This window comes from Panulirus ornatus, chromosome 56 (genome assembly GCF_036320965.1).
Source record: "Panulirus ornatus isolate Po-2019 chromosome 56, ASM3632096v1, whole genome shotgun sequence".
Lineage (NCBI taxonomy): Eukaryota > Metazoa > Arthropoda > Malacostraca > Decapoda > Palinuridae > Panulirus > Panulirus ornatus.
In genome coordinates, this window is record NC_092279.1 from 31,064,754 (window position 1) to 31,090,265 (window position 25,512).

A 25,512-nucleotide genomic window follows, 5' to 3' on the forward strand; every position below is an offset into this window, starting at 1 on the left:
CATGACTCACAGATGGCATTCTCGAAAGCCTGACTCAACAGATGGCATTCTCACAAGCATGACTCAACAGATGGCATTCTCACAAGCATGACTCAACAGATGGCATTCTCACAAGCATGACTCACAGATGGCATTCTCGAAAGCCTGACTCATAGATGGCATTCTCACAAGCCTGACTCAACAGATGGCATTCTCACAAGCATGACTCAACAGATGGCATTCTCACAAGCATGACTCACAGATGGCATTCTCGAAAGCCTGACTCAACAGATGGCATTCTCACAAGCATGACTCAACAGATGGCATTCTCACAAGCATGACTCAACAGATGGCATTCTCGAAAGCCTGACTCATAGATGGCATTCTCACAAGCATGACTCACAGATGGCATTCTCGAAAGCCTGACTCAACAGATGGCATTCTCACAAGCATGACTCAACAGATGGCATTCTCACAAGCATGACTCAACAGATGGCATTCTCGAAAGCCTGACTCAACAGATGGCATTCTCACAAGCATGACTCAACAGATGGCATTCTCACAAGCATGACTCAACAGATGGCATTCTCACAAGCATGACTCAACAGATGGCATTCTCACAAGCATGACTCAACAGATGGCATTCTCACAAGCATGACTCAACAGATGGCATTCTCACAAGCATGACTCACAGATGGCATTCTCACAAGCATGACTCAACAGATGGCATTCTCACAAGCATGACTCAACAGATGGTATTCTCGAAAGCCTGACTCATAGATGGCATTCTCACAAGCATGACTCAACAGATGGCATTCTCACAAGCATGACTCAACAGATGGCATTCTCACAAGCATGACTCACAGATGGCATTCTCACAAGCATGACTCAACAGATGGCATTCTCACAAGCCTGACTCACAGATGGCATTCTGGAAAGCCTGACTCACAGATGGCATTCTCACAAGCCTGACTTACAGATGGCATTCTCACAAGCATGACTCAACAGATGGCATTCTCACAAGCATGACTCAACAGATGGCATTCTCACAAGCATGACTCAACAGATGGCATTCTCACAAGCATGACTCAACAGATGGCATTCTCGAAAGCCTGACTCACAGATGGCATTCTCACAAGCATGACTCAACAGATGGCATTCTCACAAGCCTGACTCACAGATGGCATTCTGGAAAGCCTGACTCACAGATGGCATTCTCGAAAGCCTGACTCACAGATGGCATTCTCGAAAGCCAAGTAGAACATATACTGGTTGATGACAGTGTTGCAAGCCTCCTGGTTAAATGTCCCAACGGTCTTGATGGAAAGGTTTTTGCCACATTTTCTACGACCACAACGACCGTACACGTCCACCTTAATATACCTGGAATGAACGTTTTCTATTTGTCATAATTTTCTGCTTTATAAAATAAAAATAACGACAACAAATATATAAAAAAAAGAAAAGCTGGAGAATACGGGAAAGCAAATTAGTAAAAAATGGAGAAATATTCAATGATCAGCATCTTTGGAACAGCTAATGGTTGTAGAAGGTACAATACTTGTAGGAAAATAGAAAGGTAACTTTTTTTTTTTATCTCCTATACTCAATATTTCAGAAAGTAATAATTAAGAATTAGTACAGTCATGCCATGTAACACATTCACAATCTGGTGTCGGGTAGAATCTCATATATTGACTGGGTCTTGGTTAAAGTGGCTTTTTATAATGATGACCAGAGTAAAGACTAACATATTTGGCTTCATTATGAAACACATATATTGCTTGTATACACTGTAGTTACTAGGAAGTTTATGATATCAAGGTAAGAGAACATTTGGGTCAGAAACAACAGAAACAACACAACAAAATAAAAACAATAACATTATCATGAATGGAGGCCACACAACAGACATAAACAACTAGACTTAATATGCAGGATCAGCTGTTCTAATGTGCCGTTACCAGGTATTATGATCCTACTCACACACACACACACACACACACACACACACACACACACACATACACACATACACACACACACACATACACACACACACACACACACACACACACACACACACACACACATACACACACACACACTCACACACACACACACACACACACACACACACACACACACACACACACATACACACATACACACACACACACATACACACACACACACACACACACACACACACACACACACACACACACACATACACACATACACACACACACACATACACACACACACACACACACACACACACACACACACACACACACATACACACACACACACACGCAAACACACACACACACACACATATATATATATATATATATATATATATATATATATATATATATATATATATATATATATATATATATATATATATATATATCCCTGGGGATAGGGGAGAAAGAATACTTCCCACGTATTCCCTGCGTGTCGTAGAAGGCGACTAAAACGGAAGGGAGCGGGGGGCTGGAAATCCTCCCCTCTCATTTTTTTTTTTTTTTAAATAATTTTCCAAAGGAAGGAACAGAGAAGGGGGCCGGGTGAGGATGTTTCCTCAGAGGCACAGTCCTCTGTTTTTAACGCTACCTCGCTGACGCGGGAAATGACGAATAATATGAAAGAAAAAGACATATATATATATATATATATATATATATATATATATATATATATATATATATTGCTCTGCTTCTAACAACTTGCCTCCCACAGGCAAGTATGAAGTCTGTTGGGGATGAGAGAGCTTGGGAAGTCAGTTGTTGTTCGCTGATGATACAGCGCTGGTGGCTGATTCATGTGAGAAACTGCAGAAGCTGGTGACTGAGTTTGGTAAAGTGTGTGAAAGAAGAAAGTTAAGAGTAAATGTGAATAAGAGCAAGGTTATTAGGTACAGTAGGGTTGAGGGTCAAGTCAATTGGGAGGTGAGTTTGAATGGAGAAAAACTGGAGGAAGTGAAGTGTTTTAGATATCTGGGAGTGGATCTGGCAGCGGATGGAACCATGGAAGCGGAAGTGGATCATAGGGTGGGGGAGGGGGCGAAAATTCTGGGAGCCTTGAAGAATGTGTGGAAGTCGAGAACATTATCTCGGAAAGCAAAAATGAGTATGTTTGAAGGAATAGTGGTTCCAACAATGTTGTATGGTTGCGAGGCGTGGGCTATGGATAGAGTTGTGCGCAGGAGGATGGATGTGCTGGAAATGAGATGTTTGAGGACAATGTGTGGTGTGAGGTGGTTTGATCGAGTAAATAACGTAAGGGTAAGATAGATGTGTGGAAATAAAAAGAGCGTGGTTGAGAGAGCAGAAGACGGTGTTTTGAAATATTTCAAGGTTTGGGCACATGGAGAGAATGAGTGAGGAAAGATTGACCAAGAGGATATATCTGTCGGAGGTGGAGGGAACGAGGAGAAGAGGGAGACCAAATTGGAGGTGGAAAGATGGAGTGAAAAAGATTTTGTGTGATCAGGGCCTGAACATGCAGGAGGGTGAAAGGAGGGCAAGGAATAGAGTGAATTGGAGCGATGTGGTATACCGGGGTTGACGTGCTGTCAGTGGATTAAATCGGGGCATGTGAAGCGTCTGGGGTAAACCATGGAAAGCTGTGTAGGTATGTATATTTTGCGTGTGTGGACGTATGTATATACATGTGTATGGGGGTGGGTTGGGCCATTTCTTTCGTCTATTTCCTTGCGCTACCTCGCAAACGCGGGAGACAGCGACAAAAAAAAATATATATATATTTCATATATATATATATATATATATATATATATATATATATATATATATATATATATATATATATATATGTGTGTGTGTGGATCATAGGGTGGGGGAGGGGGCGAAAATTCTGGGAGCCTTGAAGAATGTGTGGAAGTCGAGAACATTATCTCGGAAAGCAAAAATGGGTATGTTTGAAGGAATAGTGGTTCCAACAATGTTGTATGGTTGCGAGGCGTGGGCTATGGATAGAGTTGTGCGCAGGAGGATGGATGTGCTGGAAATGAGATGTTTGAGGACAATGTGTGGTGTGAGGTGGTTTGATCCAGTAAGTAACGTAAGGGTAAGAGAGATGTGTGGAAATAAAAAGAGCGTGGTTGAGAGAGCAGAAGAGGGTGTTTTGAAATGGTTTGGGCACATGGAGGGAATGAGTGAGGAAAGATTGACCACGAGGATATATGTGTCGGAGGTGGAGGGAACGAGGAGAAGAGGGAGACCAAATTGGAGGTGGAAAGATGGAGTGAAAAAGATTTTGTGTGATCGGGGCCTGAACATGCAGGAGGGTGAAGAAGGGCAAGGAATAGAGTGAATTGGAGCGATGTGGTATACCGGGGTTGACGTGCTGTCAGTGGATTGAATCAAGGCATGTGAAGCGTCTGGGGTAAACCATGGAAAGCTGTGTAGGTATGTATATTTGCGTGTGTGGACGTATGTATATACATGTGTATGGGGGTGGGTTGGGCCATTTCTTTCGTCTGTTTCCTTGCGCTACCTCGCAAACGCGGGAGACAGCGACAAAGCAAAAAAAAAATATATATATATATATATATATATATATATATATATATATATATATATATATATGCTTGTGGCTTGAGATGCTTGTGGCATGAGAAGAGTGGGAGGTGGGTTGATTAGAAAGGGTAGTGAGTGGTGGGATGAAGAAGTAAGAGTATTAGTGAAAGAGAAGAGAGAGGCATTTGGACGATTTTTGCAGGGAAAAAATGCAATTGAGTGGGAGATGTATAAAAGAAAGAGACAGGAGGTCAAGAGAAAGGTGCCAGAGGTGAAAAAAAGGGCAAATGAGAGTTGGGGTGAGAGAGTATCATTAAATTTTAGGGAGAATAAAAAGATGTTCTGGAAGGAGGTAAATAAAGTGCGTAAGACAAGGGAGCAAATGGGAACTTCAGTGAAGGGCGCAAATGGGGAGGTGATAACAAGTAGTGGTGATGTGAGAGGGAGATGGAGTGAGTATTTTGAAGGTTTGTTGAATGTGTTTGATGATAGAGTGGCAGATATAGGGTGCTTTGGTCGAGGTGGTGTGCAAAGTGAGAGGGTTAGGGAAAATGATTTGGTAAACAGAGAAGAGCTAGTGAAAGCTTTGCGGAAGATGAAAGCCGGCAAGGCAGCAGGTTTGGATGGTATTGCAGTGGAATTTATTAAAAAAGGGGTGACTGTATTGTTGACTGGTTGGTAAGGTTATTTAATGTATGTGTGACTCATGGTGAGGTGCCTGAGGATTGGCGGAATGCGTGCATAGTGCCATTGTACAAAGGCAAAGGGGATAAGAGTGAGTGCTCAAATTACAGAGGTATAAGTTTGTTGAGTATTCCTGGTAAATTATATGGGAGGGTATTGATTGAGAGGGTGAAGGCATGTACAGAGCATCAGATTGGGGAAGAGCAGTGTGGTTTCAGAAGTGGTAGAGGATGTGTGGATCAGGTGTTTGCTTTGAAGAATGTATGTGAGAAATACTTAGAAAAGCAAATGGATTTGTAAGTAGCATTTATGGATCTGGAGAAGGCATATGATAGAGTTGATAGAGATGCTCTGTGGAAGGTATTAAGAATATATGGTGTGGGAGGAAAGTTGTTAGAAGCAGTGAAAAGTTTTTATCGAGGATGTAAGGCATGTGTACGTGTAGGAAGAGAGGAAAGTGATTGGTTCTCAGTGAATGTAGGTTTGCGGCAGGGGTGTGTGATGTCTCCATGGTTGTTTAATTTGTTTATGGATGGGGTTGTTAGGGAGGTAAATGCAAGAGTTTTGGAAAGAGGGGCAAGTATGAAGTCTGTTGGGGATGAGAGAGCTTGGGAAGTGAGTCAGTTGTTGTTCGCTAATGATACAGCGCTGGTGGCTGATTCATGTGAGAAACTGCAGAAGCTGGTGACTGAGTTTGGTAAAGTGTGTGGAAGAAGAAAGTTAAGAGTAAATGTGAATAAGAGCAAGGTTATTAGGTACAGTAGGGTTGAGGGTCAAGTCAATTGGGAGGTGAGTTTGAATGGAGAAAAACTGGAGGAAGTGAAGTGTTTTAGATATCTGGGAGTGGATCTGTCAGCGGATGGAACCATGGAAGCAGAAGTGGATCATAGGGTGGGGGAGGGGGCGAAAATTCTGGGGGCCTTGAAGAATGTGTGGAAGTCGAGAACATTATCTCGGAAAGCAAAAATGGGTATGTTTGAAGGAATAGTGGTTCCAACAATGTTGTATGGTTGCGAGGCGTGGGCTATGGATAGAGTTGTGTGCAGGAGGATGGATGTGCTGGAAATGAGATGTTTGAGGACAATGTGTGGTGTGAGGTGGTTTGATCGAGTGAGTAACGTAAGGGTAAGAGAGATGTGTGGAAATAAAAAGAGCGTGGTTGAGAGAGCAGAAGAGGGTGTTTTGAATTGGTTTGGGCACATGGAAAGAATGAGTGAGGAAAGATTGACCAAGAGGATATATGTGTCGGAGGTGGAGGGAACGAGGAGAAGAGGGAGACCAAATTGGAGGTGGAAAGATGGAGTGAAAAAGATTTTGTGTGATTGGGGCCTGAACATGCAGGAGGGTGAAAGGAGGGCAAGGAATAGAGTGAATTGGAGCGATGTGGTATACCGGGGTTGACGTGCTGTCAGCGGATTGAATCAAGGCATGTGAAGCGTCTGGGGTAAACCATGGAAAGCTGTGTAGGTATGTATATTTGTGTGTGTGGACGTATGTATATACATGTGTATGGGGGGGGGGGGGTTGGGCCATTTCTTTCGTCTGTTTCCTTGTGCTACCTCGCAAACGCGGGAGACAGCGACAAAGTATAATAAAAAAAAATAAAAATATATATATATATATATATATATATATATATATATATATATATATATATATATATATATATATATATATATAAAGGTGAGTGCTCAAATTACAGAGGTATAAGTTTGTTGAGTATTCCTGGTAAATTATATGGGATGGTATTGATTGAGAGGGTGAAGGCATGTACAGAGCATCAGATTGGGGAAGAGCAGTGTGGTTTCAGAAATGGTAGAGGATGTGTGGATCAGGTGTTTGCTTTGAAGAGTGTATGTGAGAAATACTTAAAAAAGCAAATGGATTTGTATGTAGCATTTATGGATCTGGAGAAGGCATATGATAGAGTCGATAGAGATGCTCTGTGGAAGGTATTAAGAATATATGGTGTGGGAGGTAAGTTGTTGGAAACACAGCAAAGTTTTTTTTTCTTATCGAGGATGTAAGGCTTGTGTACGAGTAGGAAGAGAAGAAAGTGATTGGTTCTCAGTGAATGCCGGTTTGCGGCAGGGGTGCGTGATGCCTCAATGCTTGTTTAATTTGTATATGGATGGGGTTGTTAGGGAGGTGAATGCAAGAGTTTTGGAGAGAGGGGCAAGTATGCAGTCTGTTGGGAATGAGAGAGCTTGGGAAGTGAGTCAGTTGTTGTTCGCTGATGATGCAGCGCTGGTGGCTGATACGGGTGAGAAACTGCAGAAGCTGGTAACTAAGTCTGGTAAAGTGTGTGAAAGAAGAAAGCTGAGAGTAAATGTGAATAAAAGCAAGGTTATTAGGTACAGTAGGGTTGAAAGACAAGTCAACTGGGAGGTAAGTTTAAATGGAGAAAAACTGGAGGAAGTGAAGTGTTTTAGCTATCTGGGAGTGCATTTGGCAGCGGATGGAACCATGGAAGCTGAAGTGATTCATAGGGTGGGGAAGGGGGCGAAAGTTCTGGGAGCATTGAAAAATGTGTGGAAGGCGAGAACATTATCTCGGAAAGCAAAAATGGGTATGTTTGAAGGAATAGTGGTTCCAACAATGTTATATGGTTGCGATGTGTGGGTTATAGATAGAGTTGTGCTGATTAAGGTGGGTGTGCTGGAAATGAGATGTTTGAGGACAATATGTGGTGTGAGGCGGTTTGATCGAGTAAGTAATGAAAGGGTAAGAGAGATGTGTGGTAATAAAAAGATTGTGGTTGAGAGAGCAGAAGAGGGCGTTTTGAAATGGTTTGTCACACGGAGAAAATGAGTGAAGAAAGATTGACAAAGATGATATATGAGTCAGAGGTGGAGGGAACGAGAAGTGGGAGGCCAAATTGGAGGTGGAAGAATGGAATGAAAAAGATTTTGAGTGATCGGGGCCTGAACATGCAGGAGGGTGAAAGGCGTGCAAGGAATAGAGTGAATTGGAACTATGTGGTATATCGGGGTTTCCGTGCTGTCAATGGATTGAACCAGAGCATGTGAAGCGTCTGGGGTAAACCATGGAAAGTTTTGTGAGGCCTGGATGTGGAAAGGGAGCTGTGGTTTCGGTGCATTATACATGACAGCCAGCTAGAGACTGAGTGTGAACGAATGTGGCCTTTATTGTCTTTTCCTAGTGCTACCTCGCGCACATGCGGGGGGAAGGTGTTGTCATTTCATGTGTGGCGGGGCGGCGACGGGAACGAATAAAGGCAGACAGTATGAATTATGTACATGTGTATATATGTATATGTATGTGTGTGTATATATATATGCATACGTTGAGATGTATAGGTATGTATATGTGCGTGTGTGGACGTGTATGTATATACATGTGTATGTGGGTGGGTTGGGCCATTCTTTTGTCTGTTCCCTTGCGCTACCTCGCTAACGCGGGAGACAGCGACAATGTATAAAAAAAAAAAGATATGTATATCTAGTTTACCTGATCAACTCCTTGACATACCACTCTCTTCGCGAGGCAGTACCACAGTGGCTAACCATCCATGCTGCTAATTTATCCAGGGATTTGCTTGCCCAGTAATCCTTAACTGTGGAAAGAGAACATATATGAACCAAAATATTTATTTAAAATAAATACGTACATCAATTCATCAATGATTTGCCGTATGAAGTTGTGTTCATCAGTCTGGCTATGTTTAGTCAAACATAAGCACATTGTGTTCACACAATCTGCATGTTGGACTCCCTTCAGTGGTTACACGGATGACTGATGACAGTTGGCCTCTGTGCATGACACATGAACCTCTGGCATAAGTCACACGAACAGCATATAATGCAGTAATGTCCTCTTAATTCGTCCAAACCTTGGTGAAGATGTGATGACCGGCACAAGCTAACAGAATGTTTCTTTACCATTTATCTTTTAATGTTTCATATCGAAAGACTTTATTTTCTAGACTAACGTCAATGGTTTCATTGTCTAACATTCAAATTGCCCTGAATAGATGATACTTTTTTCTCTCTAAATTCAAAGGAATTATAGTTACGAGAGGAACACCTAGGCTGTTCCCATGCTCAAAATTTTCACTGTATTTATGTTATAGAATTAATCATCTATAATGAGACATGTATACTGTTCCAAAATGTGATTTATATTCTTAGAATTTAAAGCTCTTAACTATATATATCTATCTATCTATCTATCTATCTATCTATCTATCTATCTATCTATATATATATATATATATATATATATATATATATATATATATATATATATATATATATATATATATATATATATATATTCTTTTCTTTCTTTTAAACTATTCGCCATTTCCCGCGTTAGCGAGGTAGCGTTAGGAACAGAGGACTGGGCCTTTTTTGGAATATCCTCACCTGGCCCCCTCTGTTCCTTCTTTTGGAAAATTAAAAAAAAAAAAGAAAAAACGAGAGGGGAGGATTTCCAGCCCCTCGCTCCCTCCCCTTTTAGTCGCCTTCTACGACACGCAGGGAATACGTGGGAAGTATTCTTAATCCCCTATCCCCAGGGATATATATATATATATATATATATATATATATATATATATATATATATATATATATATATATATATATATATATATATATATATATATATATATATGGCCAGAGAGATGGCCAGAGAGCGTTATTGGATTACGTGTTGATTGATAGGCACGCGAAAAAGAGACTTTTGGATGTTAATGTGCTGAGAGGTGCAACTGGAGGGATGTCTGATCATTATCTTGTGGAGGCGAAAGTGGAGATTTGTAGGGGTTTTCAGAAAAGAAAAGAGAATGTTGGCGTGAAGAGAGTGGTGAGAGTAAGTGAGCTTGGGAAGGAGACTTGTGTGAGGAAGTACCAGGAGAGACTGAGTACAGAATGGAAAAAGGTGAGAACAAAGGAGATAAGGAGAGTGTGGGAGGAATGGGATGTATTTAGGGAAGCAGTGATGGCTTGCGCAAAAGATGCTTATGGCATGAGAAGCTTGGGAGGTGGGTTGATTAGAAAGGGTAGCGAGTGGTGGGATGAAGAGGTAAGATAATTAGTGAAGAAGAGACAGGCATTTGGACGATTTTTGCAGGGAAATAATGCAAATAAGTGGGAGATGTATAAAAGAAAGAGGCAGGAGGTCAAGAGAAAGATGCAAGAGGTAAAAAAAGAGGGCAAATGAGAGTTGGGGTGAGCAAATGGGAACTTCAGTGAAGTGGGCTAATGGGGAGGTGATGACAAGTAGTGGTGATGTGAGAAGGATAAGGAGTGAGTATTTTGAAGGCTTTTTGAATGTGTCTGATGATAGAGTGGCAGATATAGGGTGTTTTGGTCGAGGTGGTGTGCAAAGTGAGAGGGTTAGGGAAAATGATTTGGTAAACAGAAAAGAGGTAGTAAAAGCTTTGCGGAAGATGAAAGCCGGCAAGGCAGCAGGTTTGGATGGTATTGCAGTGGAATTTATTAAAAAAGGGGGTGACTGTATTGTTGACTGGTTGGTAAGGTTATTTAATGTATGTATGATTCATGGTGAGGTGCCTGAGGATTGGCGGAATGCTTGCATAGTGCCATTGTGCAAAGGCAAAGGGGATAAGAGTGAGTGCTCAAATTATAGAGGAATAAGTTTGTTGAGTATTCCTGGCAAATTATATGGAAGGGTATTGATTGAGAGGGTGAAGGCATGTACGGAGCATCAGATTGGGGAAGAGCAGTGTGGTTTCAGAAGTGGTAGAGGATGTGTGGATCAGGTGTTTGCTTTGAAGAATGTATGTGAGAAATACTTAGAAAAGCAAATGGATTTGTATGTAGCTTTTATGGATCTGGAGAAAGTATATGATAGAGTTGATAGAGATGCTCTGTGGAAGGTATTAAGAATATATGGTGTGGGAGGCAAGTTGTTAGAAGCAGTGAAAATTTTTTATCGAGGATGTAAGGCATGTGTATGTGTGGGAAGAGAGGAAAGTGATTGGTTCTCAGTGAATGTAGGTTTACGGCAGGGGTGTGTGATGTCTCCATGGTTGTTTAATTTGTTTATGGATGGGGTTGTTAGGGAGGTGAATGCAAGAGTTTTTGAAAGAGGGGCAAGTATGCAGTCTGTTGTGGATGAAAGAGCTTGGGAAGTGAGTCAGTTGTTGTTCGCTGATGATACAGCGCTGGTGGCTGATTCATGTGAGAAACTGCAGAAGCTGGTGACTGAGTTTGGTAAAGTGTGTGAAAGAAGAAAGTTAAGAGTAAATGTGAATAAGAGCAAGGTTATTAGGTACAGTAGGGTTGAGGGTCAAGTCAATTGGGAGGTAAGTTTGAATGGAGAAAAACTGGAGGAAGTAAAGTGTTTTAGATATCTGGGAGTGGATTTGGCAGCGGATGGAACCATGGAAGCGGAATTGAATCATAGGGTGGGGGAGGGGGCGAAAATTCTGGGAGCCTTGAAGAATGTTTGGAAGTCGAGAATATTATCTCTGAAAGCAAAAATGGGTATGTTTGACGGAATAGTGGTTCCAACAATGTTGTATGGTTGCGAGGCGTGGGCTATGGATAGAGCTGTGCGCAGGAGGATGGATGCGCTGGAAATGAGATGTTTGAGGACAATATTTGGTGTGAGGTGGTTTGATCGAGTAAGTAATGTAAGGGTAATTTAGATGTGTGGAAATAAAAGGAGTATAGTTGAGAAAGCAGAAGAGGGTGTTTTGAAATGGTTTGGTCACATGGAGAGAATGAGTGAGGAAAGATTGACCAAGAGGATATATGTGTCAGAGGTGGAGGGAACGAGGAGAAGTGGGAGACAAAAGTGGAGGTGGAAAGATGGAGTGAAAAAGATTTTGAGTGATTGGGGCCTGAACATGCTGGAGGGTGAAAGGCGTGCAAGGAATACAGTGAATTGGAACGATGTGGTATACCGGGGTCGACGTGCTGTCAATAGATTGAACCAGGGCATGTGAAGCGTCTGGGGTAAACCATGAAAAGTTGTGTGGGGCCTGGATGTGGAAAGGGAGCTGTGGTTTCGGTGCATTATTACATGACAGCTAGAGACTGAGTGTGAACCAATGGGGCCTTTGTTGTCTTTTCCTAGCGCTACCTCGCACACATGAGGGGGGAGGAGGTTGTTCTTCCATGTGTGGCGGGGTGGCGATGGGAATAAATAAAGGCAGACAGTATGAATTATGTACATGTGTATATATGTATATGTCTGTGTGTGCATATATATGTGTACATTGAGATGTATAGGTATGTATATTTGCGTGTGTGGACATGTATGTATATACATGTGTATGTGGGTGGGTTGGGCCATTTCTTTCGTCTGTTTCCTTGCGCTACCTCGCTGACGCGGGAGACAGCGACAAAGCAAAATAAATAAAATGATAAAAAGTAATAATGATAATAATAATAATGATAATGATAATAATATATATATATATATATATATATATATATATATATATATATATATATATATATATATATATATATATATATATATATATATATATATCATCAATATTATTATTATTATATCATTATACTTTGTCGCTGTCTCCCGCGTTAGCGAGGTAGCTCATGCAAACAGACGAAAGAATAGCCCAACCCACCCACATAAACATGTATGACTGGTTGGTAAGGTTATTCAATGTATGTATGACTCACAGCGAAGTGCCTGAGGATAGGTGGAATTCTTGCATAGTGCCATTGTACAAAGGAAAAGGGGATAAAAGTGAGTGCTCAAATTACAGAGGTATAAGTTTGTTGAGTATACCTGGAAAATTACATGGGAGGGTAGTGATTGAGAGGGTGAAGGCTTGTACAGAGCATCAGACTGGGGAAGAGCAGTGTGGTTTCAAAAGTAGTAGAGGATGTGTGGGTCAGGTGTTTGCTTTGAAGAATGTATGTGAATAATACTTAGAAAAGCAAGTGGATTTGTATGTAGCTTTTATGGATCTGGAGAAGGTATATGATAGAGTTGATAGAGATGCTCTGTGGAAGGTATTAAGAATATATGGTGTGGGAGGCAAGTTGTTAGAAGCAGTGAAAACTTTTTATCGAGGATATAATGCATGTGTACGTGTAGGAAGAGAGGAAAGTGATTGGTTCTTAGTGAATGTAGGTTTGCGGCAGGGGTGCGTGATGTCTCCATGGTTGTTTGATTTGTTTACGGATGGGATTGTTAGGGAGGTGAACTCAAGAGTTTTTGAAAGAGGGGTAAGTATACAGTCTGTTGTGGATGAGAGTGCTTGGGAAGCGATTCAGTTGTTCGCTGATGATACATCGCTGGTGGCTGATTCGGGTGGGAAACTGCAGAAGCTGGTGACTGAGTTTGGTAAAGTGTGTAAAAGAAGAAAGCTGAGAGTAAATGGGAATAAGAGCAAGGTTATTAGGTACAGTAGGATTGAGGGACAAGTCAATTGGGAGGTAAGTTTGAATAGAGAAAAACTGGAGGAAGTGAAGTGTTTCAGATATCTGAGAGTGGATCTGGCAGCGGATGGAACCATGGAAGCGGAAGTGAATCACAGGGTGGGGGAGGGGGCGAAAGTTCTGGGAACGTTGAAAAATGTGTGGAAGTCGAGGACATTATCTCAGAAAGCAAAAATGGGTATGTTTGAAGAAATAGTGGTTCCAACAATATTATAGGGTTGCGAGGCGTGGGCTATAGATAGAGTTGTGCGGAGGAGGGTGGATGTGCGGGAAATGAGATGCTTGAGGACAATATGTGGTGTGAGGGGGTTTGATCGAGTAAGTAACGTAAGGGTAAGAGAGATGTGTGGAAATAAAAAGAGCGTGGTTAAGGGAGCAGAAGAGGGTGTTTTGAAATGGTTTGGGCACATGGAGAGAATGAGTGAGGAAAGATTGACCAAGAGGATATATGTGTCGGAGGTGGAGGGAACGAGAAGTGGGAGACCAACTTGGAGGTGGAAAGATGGAGTGAAAAAGATTTTGAGTGATCGAAGCCTGAACATGCAGGAGGGTGATAGGCAGGCAAGGAATAGAGTGAATTGGATCGATGTGGTATACCGGGGTCGACGTGCTGTCAATGGATTGAATCAGGGCATGTGAAGCGTCGGGTGAAAAGTTTTTATCGAGGATGTAATGCATGTGTACGTGTAGGAAGAGAGGAAAGTGATTGGTTCTCAGTGAATGCAGGTTTGCGGCAGGGGTGTGTGATGTCTCCATGGTTGTTTAATTTGTTTATGGACGGGGTTGTTTGGGAGGTGAATGCAAGAGTTTTTGAAAGAGGGGCAAGTATGCAGTCTGTTGTGGATGAGAGAGCTTGGGAAGTGAGTCAGTTGTTGTTCGCTGATGATACAGCGCTGGTGGCTGATTCATGTGAGAAACTGCAGATATATATATATATATATATATATATATATATATATATATATATATATATATATATATATATATATATATATATATATATATATATATATATACATTCCTATGATTCCGCGGGGAAAAAATGAAACACGAGTTCCCAAGTGCACTTTCCTGTAATAATCATATCATCAGGGGAGACACAAGAGAGAAATATAAGTCAGCTGATATACATCGAAGAGACGAAGCTAAGACGCCATTTGGTAAACATGCGATTGTCCGAGACAGACAACGAGCGTTCATAAACTTATCATATTACAAGTTTTATTATCAATAAAGTTATCTAATTTGTATAGACCATCACTAATATTAAGATTATAATTCTTTGTGTATCTAATAATAGAAGATTCTATGATATTTCTCGTGGTAATAGAGTTAGAGTTGATAACTGAGATGGCATTACTCTAGTCAATACAATGATCATAGTTTTTAACGTGATTAAACAAGGCATTTGATTCTTGTCCCGTTCTTAAACTATATTCATGTTGCTTAAGTCTAACAGAAAGATCCTTACCAGTCTGACCAACATAAAATCTATCACAACTTCCACATGGCACTTTATAGATGCATCCAGGAGAATTTTCTGGTGAATTGCTGATTAAGATATTCTTTATAGTATTATTGTTGCTGAAGGCAACATTTACATTAAAGTATTTAAGCAACATGGGAAATAAAGCTGAATTATTATCAAAAGGGAGAACTAAAAGATTCTTGGTGTCAATGGGAGGTTTGGGCTCAACTCTATAAAATTATTTCTTTGCTAACTTAAGGGATTTATCAATGAAAAATCTAGGGTACTTTAACTTAGATCCAATAGAACATATCTTCTCAAACTCATCATCAATAAACTCTGGACTGCAAATACGCAATGCCCTAAGAAACATAGATTGAAATGATGATAATTTAACTCTGTCATGTTGAGATGAGTAATAATGGATATATGAACATACATTGGTAGGTTATATATATATATATATATATATATATATATATATATATATATATATATATATATATATATATATATATATATATATATATATATATATATTCCCATTAGTCAACGGGGAAAATGAAACACGGTAAGTTCCCAAATGCACTTTCGGGTAATAATCACATCATCAGGGGAGACAAGAGAGAAATATAAGTCAATTGATATACATCGAAGAGACAAACCTAGGACGCCATTTGGTAAACATGTGATTGCCCAAAACACACAACGAGTGTTCATAAACTTATCATTTTACAAATTTTATCAACAATAAGGTTATCTAATTTGTATAGACCATCACTGATATTAAGATTATAATTCTTTGTATATGTAATAATAGAAGATTCAATGATATTTCTCTTGGTAATAGAGTTAGAGTTAATAACTGAGACAGCATTACTCCAGTCAATACATTGATCATAGTTTTTAACGTGATTAAACAAGGCATTTGATTCTTGTCCCGTTCTTATACTATATTCATGTTGCTTAAGTCTAACAGAAAGATCCTTACGACTCTGACCAACATAAGATTTATATAAATTTCCACACGGCACTTCATAGATGCATCCAAGAGAATTTTCTGGTGAATTCCTGATTAAGATATTCTTTATAGTATTGTTGTTGCTAAAGGATTTAAACAACATGGGAAGTAAAGTGAAATTATTATCAAAAGGGAGAACTAAAAGATTCTTGGTGTCAATGGGAGGTTTGGGCTCAACTCTATAAAATGATTTCTTTTCTAACTTAAGGGATTTATCAATGAAAGATCTAGGGTACTTTAACTTAGATCCAATAGAATAGATCTTCTGAAACTCATCATCAATAAACTCTGGACTGCAAATACGTAATGCCCTAAGGAACATAGATTGAAATGATGATAATTCATCTCTGTCAAACAGATGAACATACCAACCATCTGAAAATCTATCCTTGAAGTGTAGCCATGTTCATATACGCGATATAACTAGAAAAGTTGTGATCTAAAGACTCACCTTTTGGAAATAAGGCTAACTATGCTTGAGTAGAAAACTGATAACTATTTGAACCACCTGAGTTATACGTGAAATTTCCATATCCACGGTAGGTGGGAAGGGGAGTGATGTGTCATAATGACTCACCTGGAGGAACGTTATGTGGCTCAGTGATGGGAGTGACACGACCATAAGGCACCACTACATCAGAGTCGAGGCGGTACGACATCGTCCAGTTGAACACACCAGCCAGCTTCGTGAGGTTTACGTGTTTTGAGTTTATCACAACTGCAACTCTCACACCAAGTACAGTTAGTTTCAACCTTATAGTATCTAACCTAAAGATATCCACGTACGTTGTACACATCTTTAGGTAAAGATTATTGATATCTTACAATAGAGTACTTTTGCCATGCTCCAACTAAGACATATATAACTGAGCCACATATCTCTTGCCAGTATACAACTATATCTCAACTCTAACTACCTTTCAAAAGTTAATTTCAAGTTAAATACATCTCATCAGCAAAACTGTGCCTCATGCTTGAATTATACTCCAGTAATTATACAACTATAATGTTCTGACACAGCGGTCTCTTACTGAGTCTTACTGTCTCTCATCAAGCCACAGTGGTCTGAACTTCCGGGTCAAAGATCGTTATATTAAAGGCCCATTTCTCGTCTACTGCTCTTGTTATTCCCTTTCCAATATATATATATATATATATATATATATATATATATATATATATATATATATATATATATATATATATATATTTTTTTTTTTTTTTTTTTTTTTTTTTTTTGCTTTGTCGCTGTCACCCGCGTTTGCGAGGTAGCGCAAGGAAACAGACGAAAGAAATGGCCCAACCCACCCCCACACACATGTATATACATACACGTCCACACACGCAAATATACATACCTACACAGCTTTCCATGGTTTACCCCAGACGCTTCACATGCCCTGATTCAATCCACTGACAGCACGTCGACCCCGGTATACCACATCGATCCAATTCACTCTATTCCTTGCCCTCCTTTCACCCTCTTGCATGTTCAGGCCCCGATCACACAAAATCTTTTTCACTCCATCTTTCCACCTCCAATTTGGTCTCCCACTTCTCCTCGTTCCCTCCTCCTCCGACACATATATCCTCTTGGTCAATCTTTCCTCACTCATTCTCTCCATGTGCCCAAACCATTTCAAAACACCCTCTTCTGCTCTCTCAACCACGCTCTTTTTATTTCCACACATCTCTCTTATCCTTACGTTACTTACTCGATCAAACCACCTCACATCACACATTGTCCTCAAACATCTCATTTCCAGCACATCCACCCTCCTGCGCACAACTCTATCCATAGCCCACGCCTCGCAACCATACAAAATTGTTGGAACCACTATTCCTTCAAACATACCCATTTTTGCTTTCCGAGATAATGTTCTCGACTTCCACACATTCTTCAAGGCTCCCAGGATTTTCGCCCCCTCCCCCAACCTATGATCCACTTCCGCTTCCATGGTTCCATCTGCTGCCAGATCCACTCCCAGATATCTAAAACATTTTACTTCCTCCAGTTTTTCTCCATTCAAACTTACCTCCCAATTGACTTGACCCTCAAACCTACTGTACCTAATAACCTATCTCTTATTCACATTTACTCTTAACTTACTTCTTTCACACACTTTACCAAACTCAGTCACCAGCTTCTGCAGTTTCTCACCTGAATCAGCCACCAGCGCTGTATCATCAGCGAACAACAACTGACTCACTTCCCAAGCTCTCTCATCCACAACAGACTTCATACTTGCCCCTCTTTCCAAAACTCTTGCATTCACCTCCCTAACAACCCCATCCATAAACAAATTAAACAACCATGGAGACATCACACACCCCTGCCGCAAACCTACATTCACTGAGAACCAATCACTATATATATATATATATATATATATATATATATATATATATATATATATATATATATATATATATATATATATATATATAGTGATTGGATTCAGAAGTGGTAGAGGATGTGTGGATCAGGTGTTTGCTTTGAAGAATGTATGTGAGAAATACTTAGAAAAGCAAATGGATTTGTATGTAGCATTTATGGATCTGGAGAAGGCATATGATAGAGTTGATAGAGATGCTCTGTGGAAGGTATTAAGAATATATGGTGTGGGAGGCAAGTTGTTAGAAGCAGTGAAAAGTTTTTATCGAGGATGTAAGGCATGTGTACGAGTAGGAAGAGAGGAAAGTGATTGGTTCTCAGTGAATGTAGGTTTGCGGCAGGGGTGTGTGATGTCTCCATGGTTGTTTAATTTGTTTATGGATGGGGTTGTTAGGGAGGTGAATGCAAGAGTTTTGGAAAGAGGGGCAAGTATGAAGTCTGTTGGGGATGAGAGAGCTTGGGAAGTGAGTCATTTGTTGTTCGCTGATGATACAGCGCTGGTGGTTGATTCATGTGAGAAACTGCAGAAGCTGGTGACTGAGTTTGGTAAAGTGTGTGAAAGAAGAAAGTTAAGAGTAAATGTGAATAAGAGCAAGGTTATTAGGTACAGTAGGGTTGAGGGTCAAGTCAACTGGGAGGTGAGTTTGAATGGAGAAAAACTGGAGGAAGTGAAGTGTTTTAGATATCTGGGAGTGGATCTGGCAGCGGATGGAACCATGGAAGCGGAAGTGGGGGAGGGGGCGAAAATTCTGGGAGCCTTGAAGAATGTGTAGAAGTCGAGAACATTATCTCGGAAAGCAAAAATGGGTATGTTTGAAGGAATAGTGGTTCCAACAATGTTGTATGGTTGCGAGGCGTGGGCTATGGATAGAGTTGTGCGCAGGAGGATGGATGTGCTGGAAATGAGATGTTTGAGGACAATGTGTGGTGTGAGGTGGTTTGATCGAGTAAGTAACGTAAGGGTAAGAGAGATGTGTGGAAATAAAAAGAGCGTGGTTGAGAGAGCAGAAGAGGGTGTTTTGAAATGGTTCGGGCACATGGAGAGAATGAGTGAGGAAAGATTGACCAAGAGAATATATGTGTCGGAGGTGGAGGGAACGAGGAGAAGAGGGAAACCAAATTGGAGGTGGAAAGATGGAGTGAAAAAGATTTTGTGTGATTGGGGCCTGAACATGCAGGAGGGTGAAAGGAGGGCAAGGAATAGAGTGAATTGGAGCGATTTGGTATACCGGGGTTGACGTGCTGTCAGTGGATTGAATCAAGGCATGTGAAGCGTCTGGGGTAAACCATGGAAAGCTGTGTAGGTATGTATATTTGCGTGTGTGGACGTATGTATATACATGTGTATGGGGGTGGGTTGGGCCATTTCTTTCGTCTGTTTCCTTGCGCTACCTCGCAAACGCGGGAGACAGCGACAAAGCAAAAATATATATATATATATATATATATATATATATATATATATATATATATATATATATATATATATATATATATATATATATATATATACATATATATATATATATATATATATATATATATATATATATATATATATATATATATATATATATATATATATATATATATATCACATCGTTCCAATTCACTCTATTCCTTGCACGCCTTTCACCCCCCTGCATGTTCAGGCCCCGATCACTCAAAATCTTTTTCACTCCACTTTCCACCTTCAGTTTGGTCTCCCACTTCTCGTTCCCTCTACCTCTGACACATATATCCTCTTGGTCAATCTTTCCTCACTCATTCTCTCCATGTGAACAAACCATTTCAAAACACCCTCTTCTGCTCTCTCAACCACACTCTTTTTATTACCTCACAACTCTCTTACCCCTTCATTACTTACTCGATCAAACCACCTCTCACCACATATTGTCCTCAAACATCTCATTTCCAGCACATCCACTCTCCTCCGCAAAACTCTATCTATAGCCCATGCCTCTCAACCATATGACATTGTTGGAGCCACTATTCCTTCAAACATACCCATTTTTGCTTTTCAAGATAACGTTCTCGACTTCCACACATTTTTCAGCGCTCCCAGAACTTTTGCCCCCTCCCCCACCCTATGATTCACTTCACTTCCACGGTTCCATCCGCTACCAAATCCAAAATCCACTCCCAGATATCTAAAACACTTCACTTCCTCCAGTTTTTCTCCATTCAAACTTACCTCCCAATTGGCTTGTCCCTCAACCCTACTGTACCTAGTAACCTTGCTCTTATTCACATTTACTCTCAGCTTTCTTCTTTCACACACTTTACCAAACTCAGTCACCAGCTTCTGCAGTTTCTCACCCGAATCAGCCACCAGCTCTGAATCATCAGCGAACAACTGATTTTCCAAGCTCTCTCATCCACAACGGACTGCATACTTACCCCTCTTTCCAAAACTCTTGCATTCACCTCCCTAACAACCCCATCCATAAAGAAATTTGATAACCATGGAGACATCACGCACCCCTCCCGCAAAATAACATTCACTAAGAACCAATCACTCTCCTCTCTTCCTACACGTAGACATGCCTTACATCCTCGATAAAAACTTTTCACTGCTTCTAACAACTTAACTCCCATACCATATATTCTTAATACCTTCCACAGAGCATCTCTATCAACTCTATCATATGCCTTCTCCAGATCCAAATATGCTACATACAAATCCATTTGCTTTTCTAAGTATTTCTCACATACATTCTTCAAAGCAAACACCTGATCCACACATCATCTACTACTTCTGAAACCACACTGGTCTTCCCCAATCTGATGCTCTGTACATGCCTTCACCCTCTCAATCAATACCCTCCCAAGTAATTTCCCAGGAATACTCAACAAACTTATACCTCTGTAATTTGAGCACTCACTCTTATCCCCTTTGCCTTCGCACCAGGGAACTATGCAAGCATTTCGCCAGTCCTCAGGCACCTCACCATGAGTCATATATACATAAAATAACCTTACCAACCAGTCAACAATACAGTCATTCCCTTTTTTGACAAATTCCATTGCAATACCATCCAAACCCGCTGCCTTGCCGGCTTTCATCTTCCGCAAAGCATTTACTACCTCTTCTCTGTTTACCAAATCATTCTCCCTCACCCTCTCACTTTGCACACCACCTCGACCAAAACACCCTATATCTGCCACCCTATCATCAAACACATTCAACAAACCTTCAAAATACTCACTCCATCTCCTTCTCACATCACCACTACATGTCATCACCTCCCCATTAGCCCCCTACACTGATGTTCCTATTTGTTCCCTTGTCTTACGCACTTTATTTACCTCCCAAAATATCTATTTATTCTCACTAAAATTTACTGATATTCTCTCACCCAACTCTCATTTGCTCTCTTTTTCGCCTGTTGCACCTTTCTCTTGAACTCCTGCTTTTTTCTTTTATACATCTCCCAGTCATTTGCATTATTTCCCTGCAAAGATCGTCCAGATGCCTCTCTCTTCTCCTTCACTAACAATCTTACTTCTTCATCACACCACTCACTACCCTTTCTAATCTGCCCGCCTCCCACGCTTCTCATGCCACAAGCATCTTTTGCACAAGCCATCACTGCTTCCCTAAATACATCCCATTCCTTCCCCACTCCCTTTATGTTTTTTGTTCTCATCTTTCTCCATTCTGTATTCAGTTTCTCCTAGTACTTCCTCACACAAGTCTCCTTCCCAAGCTCACATACTCTCGCCACTCTCTTCACCCCAACATTCTCTCTTCTTTTCTGAAAACCTCCACAAATCTTCACCTTCGCCTCCACAAGATAATGATCTTACATCCACCCAGTTGCACCTCTCAGCACATTCACATCTAAAAGTCTCTCTTTTGCGAGCCTATCAATTAACACGAAATCCAATAACGCTCTCTGGCCATCTCTCCTACTTACATACATATACTTATGTATGCCTCTCTTTTTAAACCAGGTATTCCCAATCATCAGTCCTTTTTCAGCACATAAGTCTACAACTTCACCATTTACATTTACAACACTGAACACCCAATGTACACCAATTATTCTCTCAACTGTCACATTACTCACCTTTGCGTTCAAATTACCCATCACTATAACCCGGTCTCTTGCATGAAAACTACTAATACACTCACTCAGCTGCTCCCAAATCACTTGCCTCTCATGACTTTTCTTCTCATGCCCAGGTGCATATACACCAATAATCACCCATCTCTCTCCATCCACTTTCAGTTTACCCATATCAATCAAGAGTTTACTTTCTTACACTCTATCACATACTCTCACCACTCCTGTTTCAGGAGTATTGCTACTCCTTCCCTTGCTCTTGACCTCTCACTAACCCCTGACCCCAAGACATTCCAAATTCACTCTTCCCCTTTATCCTTGAGCTTCGTTTCACTCAGAGCCAAAACATCCAGGTTCCTTTCCTCAAACATACTACCTATCTCTCCTTTTTTCTCATCTTGGGTACATCCAAACAAATTTAGACACCCCAATCTGAGCCTTTGAGGAGGATGAGCACTCCCCGCGTGACTATGTTTCCCCGTTTAGAAAGTTAAAATACAAGGAAGGGGGTTTCTAGCCCCCCCGCTCCCGTCCCCTTTAGTCGCCTTCCACGACACGTAAGGAATGCGTGGGAAGTATTCTTCCTACCCTATCCCCAGGGATACATATATATATATATATATATATATATATATATATATATATATATATATATATATATATATATATATATATATATATATATATATATACATATATATATATATATATATATATATATATATATATATATATATATATATATATATATATTTTTTTTTATTTCTATTTTGCTTTGTCGCTGTCTCCCGCGTTAGCGAGGTAGCGCAAGGAAACAGACGAAAGAATGGCCCAACCCGCCCACATACACATGTATATACATGTCCACACACGCACAATATACATACCTATACATCTCAATGTACACACATATATATATACACATACAGACATATACATATATACACATGTACATGATTCATAGTCTGCCTTTATTTGTTCCCATCGCCACCTCGCCACACATGGAATAACAACCCCCTCCCCCCTCATGTGTGCGATGTAGCGCTAGGAAAAGCACCTAAGGCCCCATTCGTTCACACTCAGTCTCTAGCTGTCATGTCATGATGCACCGAAACCACAGCTCCCTTTCCACATCCAGGCCCTACCCACTTTGCATGGTTTACCCCAGGCGCTTCACATGCCCTGGCTCAATCCATTGACAGCACGTCGACCCCGGTATACCACATCGTTCCAATTCACTCTATTCCTTGCATGCCTTTCACCCTCCTGCATGTTCAGGCCCCTATCACTCAAAATCTTTTTCACTCCATCTTTCCACCTCCAATTTGGCCTCCCACTTCTCCTTTCCTCCACCTCTGACACTTATATCCGCTTTGTCAATCTTTCCTCACTCTGCTCTCTCAACCACACTCTTTTTTATTATCACACATCTCTCTTACCCTTTCATTACTTACTCGATCAAAACACCTCACACTACATATTGCCCTCAAACTTATCATTTCCAGAACATCCACCCTCCTCCGCACATCTCTTTCTATAGCCCACGCTTCGCAACCATATAACATTGTTGGAACCACTATTCCTTCAAACATACTCATTTTTGCTTTCCGAGATAACGTTCTCGACTTTCATACATTTTTCAACGCTCACAGAACTTTAGCCCCCTCCCCCACCCTATGATTCACTTCCGCTTCCATGGTTCCATCCGCTGCCAAATCCACTCCCAGATATCTAAAACACTTCACTTCCTCCAGTTTTTCTCCATTCAAATTTACCTCCCAATTGACTTGTTCTCAGCCCTACTGTAGCTAATAACATTGCTCTATTCACATTTACTCTTAACTTTCTTCTTTCACACACTCTACCAAACTCAGTCATCAGCTTCTGAAGTTTCTCCCCCGAATCAGCCACCAGCGCTGCATCATCAGCGAACAACTGACTCACTTCCCAAGCTCTCTTATCCAGAACAGACTGCATACTTGCCCCTCTTTCCAAAACTCTTGTATTCACCTCCCTAATAACCCCATCCATAAACAAATTAAACAACCACGAAGAAATCACACACCCCTGCGGCAAACCAACATTCACTGAGAACCAATCACTTTCCTATCTTCCTCTTCGTACACATGCCTTACATCTTTGATAAAATCTTTTCACTGCTTCCAACAATTTGCCTCCCACACCATATATTCTTAATACCTTCCACAGAGCATCTCTATCAACTCTATCATATGACTTCTCCAGATCCATAAATGCTACATACAAATCCATTTGCATTTCTAAGTATTTTTCACATACATTCTTCAAAGCAAATACCTGATCCACACATCCTCTAGCACTTCTGAAACCACACTGCTTTTCCCCAGTCTGGTGCTCTGTACACGCCTTCACCCTCTCAATCAATACCCTTCCATATGATTTCCCAGGAATACTCAACAAACTTATACCTCTGTAATTTGAGCACTCACTTTTATCCCCTTTGCTTTTGTACAATGGCACTATGCCAGCATTCCGCCAGTCCTCAGGCACCTCACCATGAGTCATACATACATTGAATAATCTTACCAACCAGTCAACAATACAGTCACCACCTTTTTTTTTTTTTATAAATTCCACTGCAATACCATCCAAACCTGCTGCCTTACCAGCTTTCATCTTCCGCAAAGCTTTTACTACCTCTTCTCTGTTTACGAAATCATTCTCCCTAACCCTCTCACTTTGCACACCACCTCGACCAAAACACCCTATCTATATCTGCCACTCCATCACCTAAGACATTCAACAAACCTTCAAAATACTCAATCAATCTCCTTCTCACACCACCACTACTTGCTATCAACTCCCCATTAGCCCCAATCACTGACGTTCCCATTTGTTCCCTTGTCTTACGCACTTTATTTACCTCCTTCCAGAACATCTTTTTATTCTCCCTAA

General features: G+C 40.7%; 1 protein-coding gene across 1 annotated transcript in view; it reads right to left on the bottom strand.

The window, feature by feature from the left end:
• Positions 1 to 1,181: 1,181 nt before the first annotated feature.
• The window catches only part of LOC139765801 (alpha-(1,3)-fucosyltransferase C-like), a 29,917-nt gene continuing 5,586 nt past the window's right edge, over positions 1,182 to 25,512 (bottom strand). Inside the window, exons 2-4 of the mRNA XM_071693595.1 lie at positions 16,691 to 16,831; positions 8,688 to 8,793; positions 1,182 to 1,362 (exon numbers count right to left, since the gene is read on the bottom strand). Of these exons, the coding sequence (XP_071549696.1) occupies positions 1,182 to 1,362; positions 8,688 to 8,793; positions 16,691 to 16,772 (369 nt within the window). The 5' untranslated portion in view covers positions 16,773 to 16,831. The remainder of the gene's footprint in view (positions 1,363 to 8,687; positions 8,794 to 16,690; positions 16,832 to 25,512) is intronic.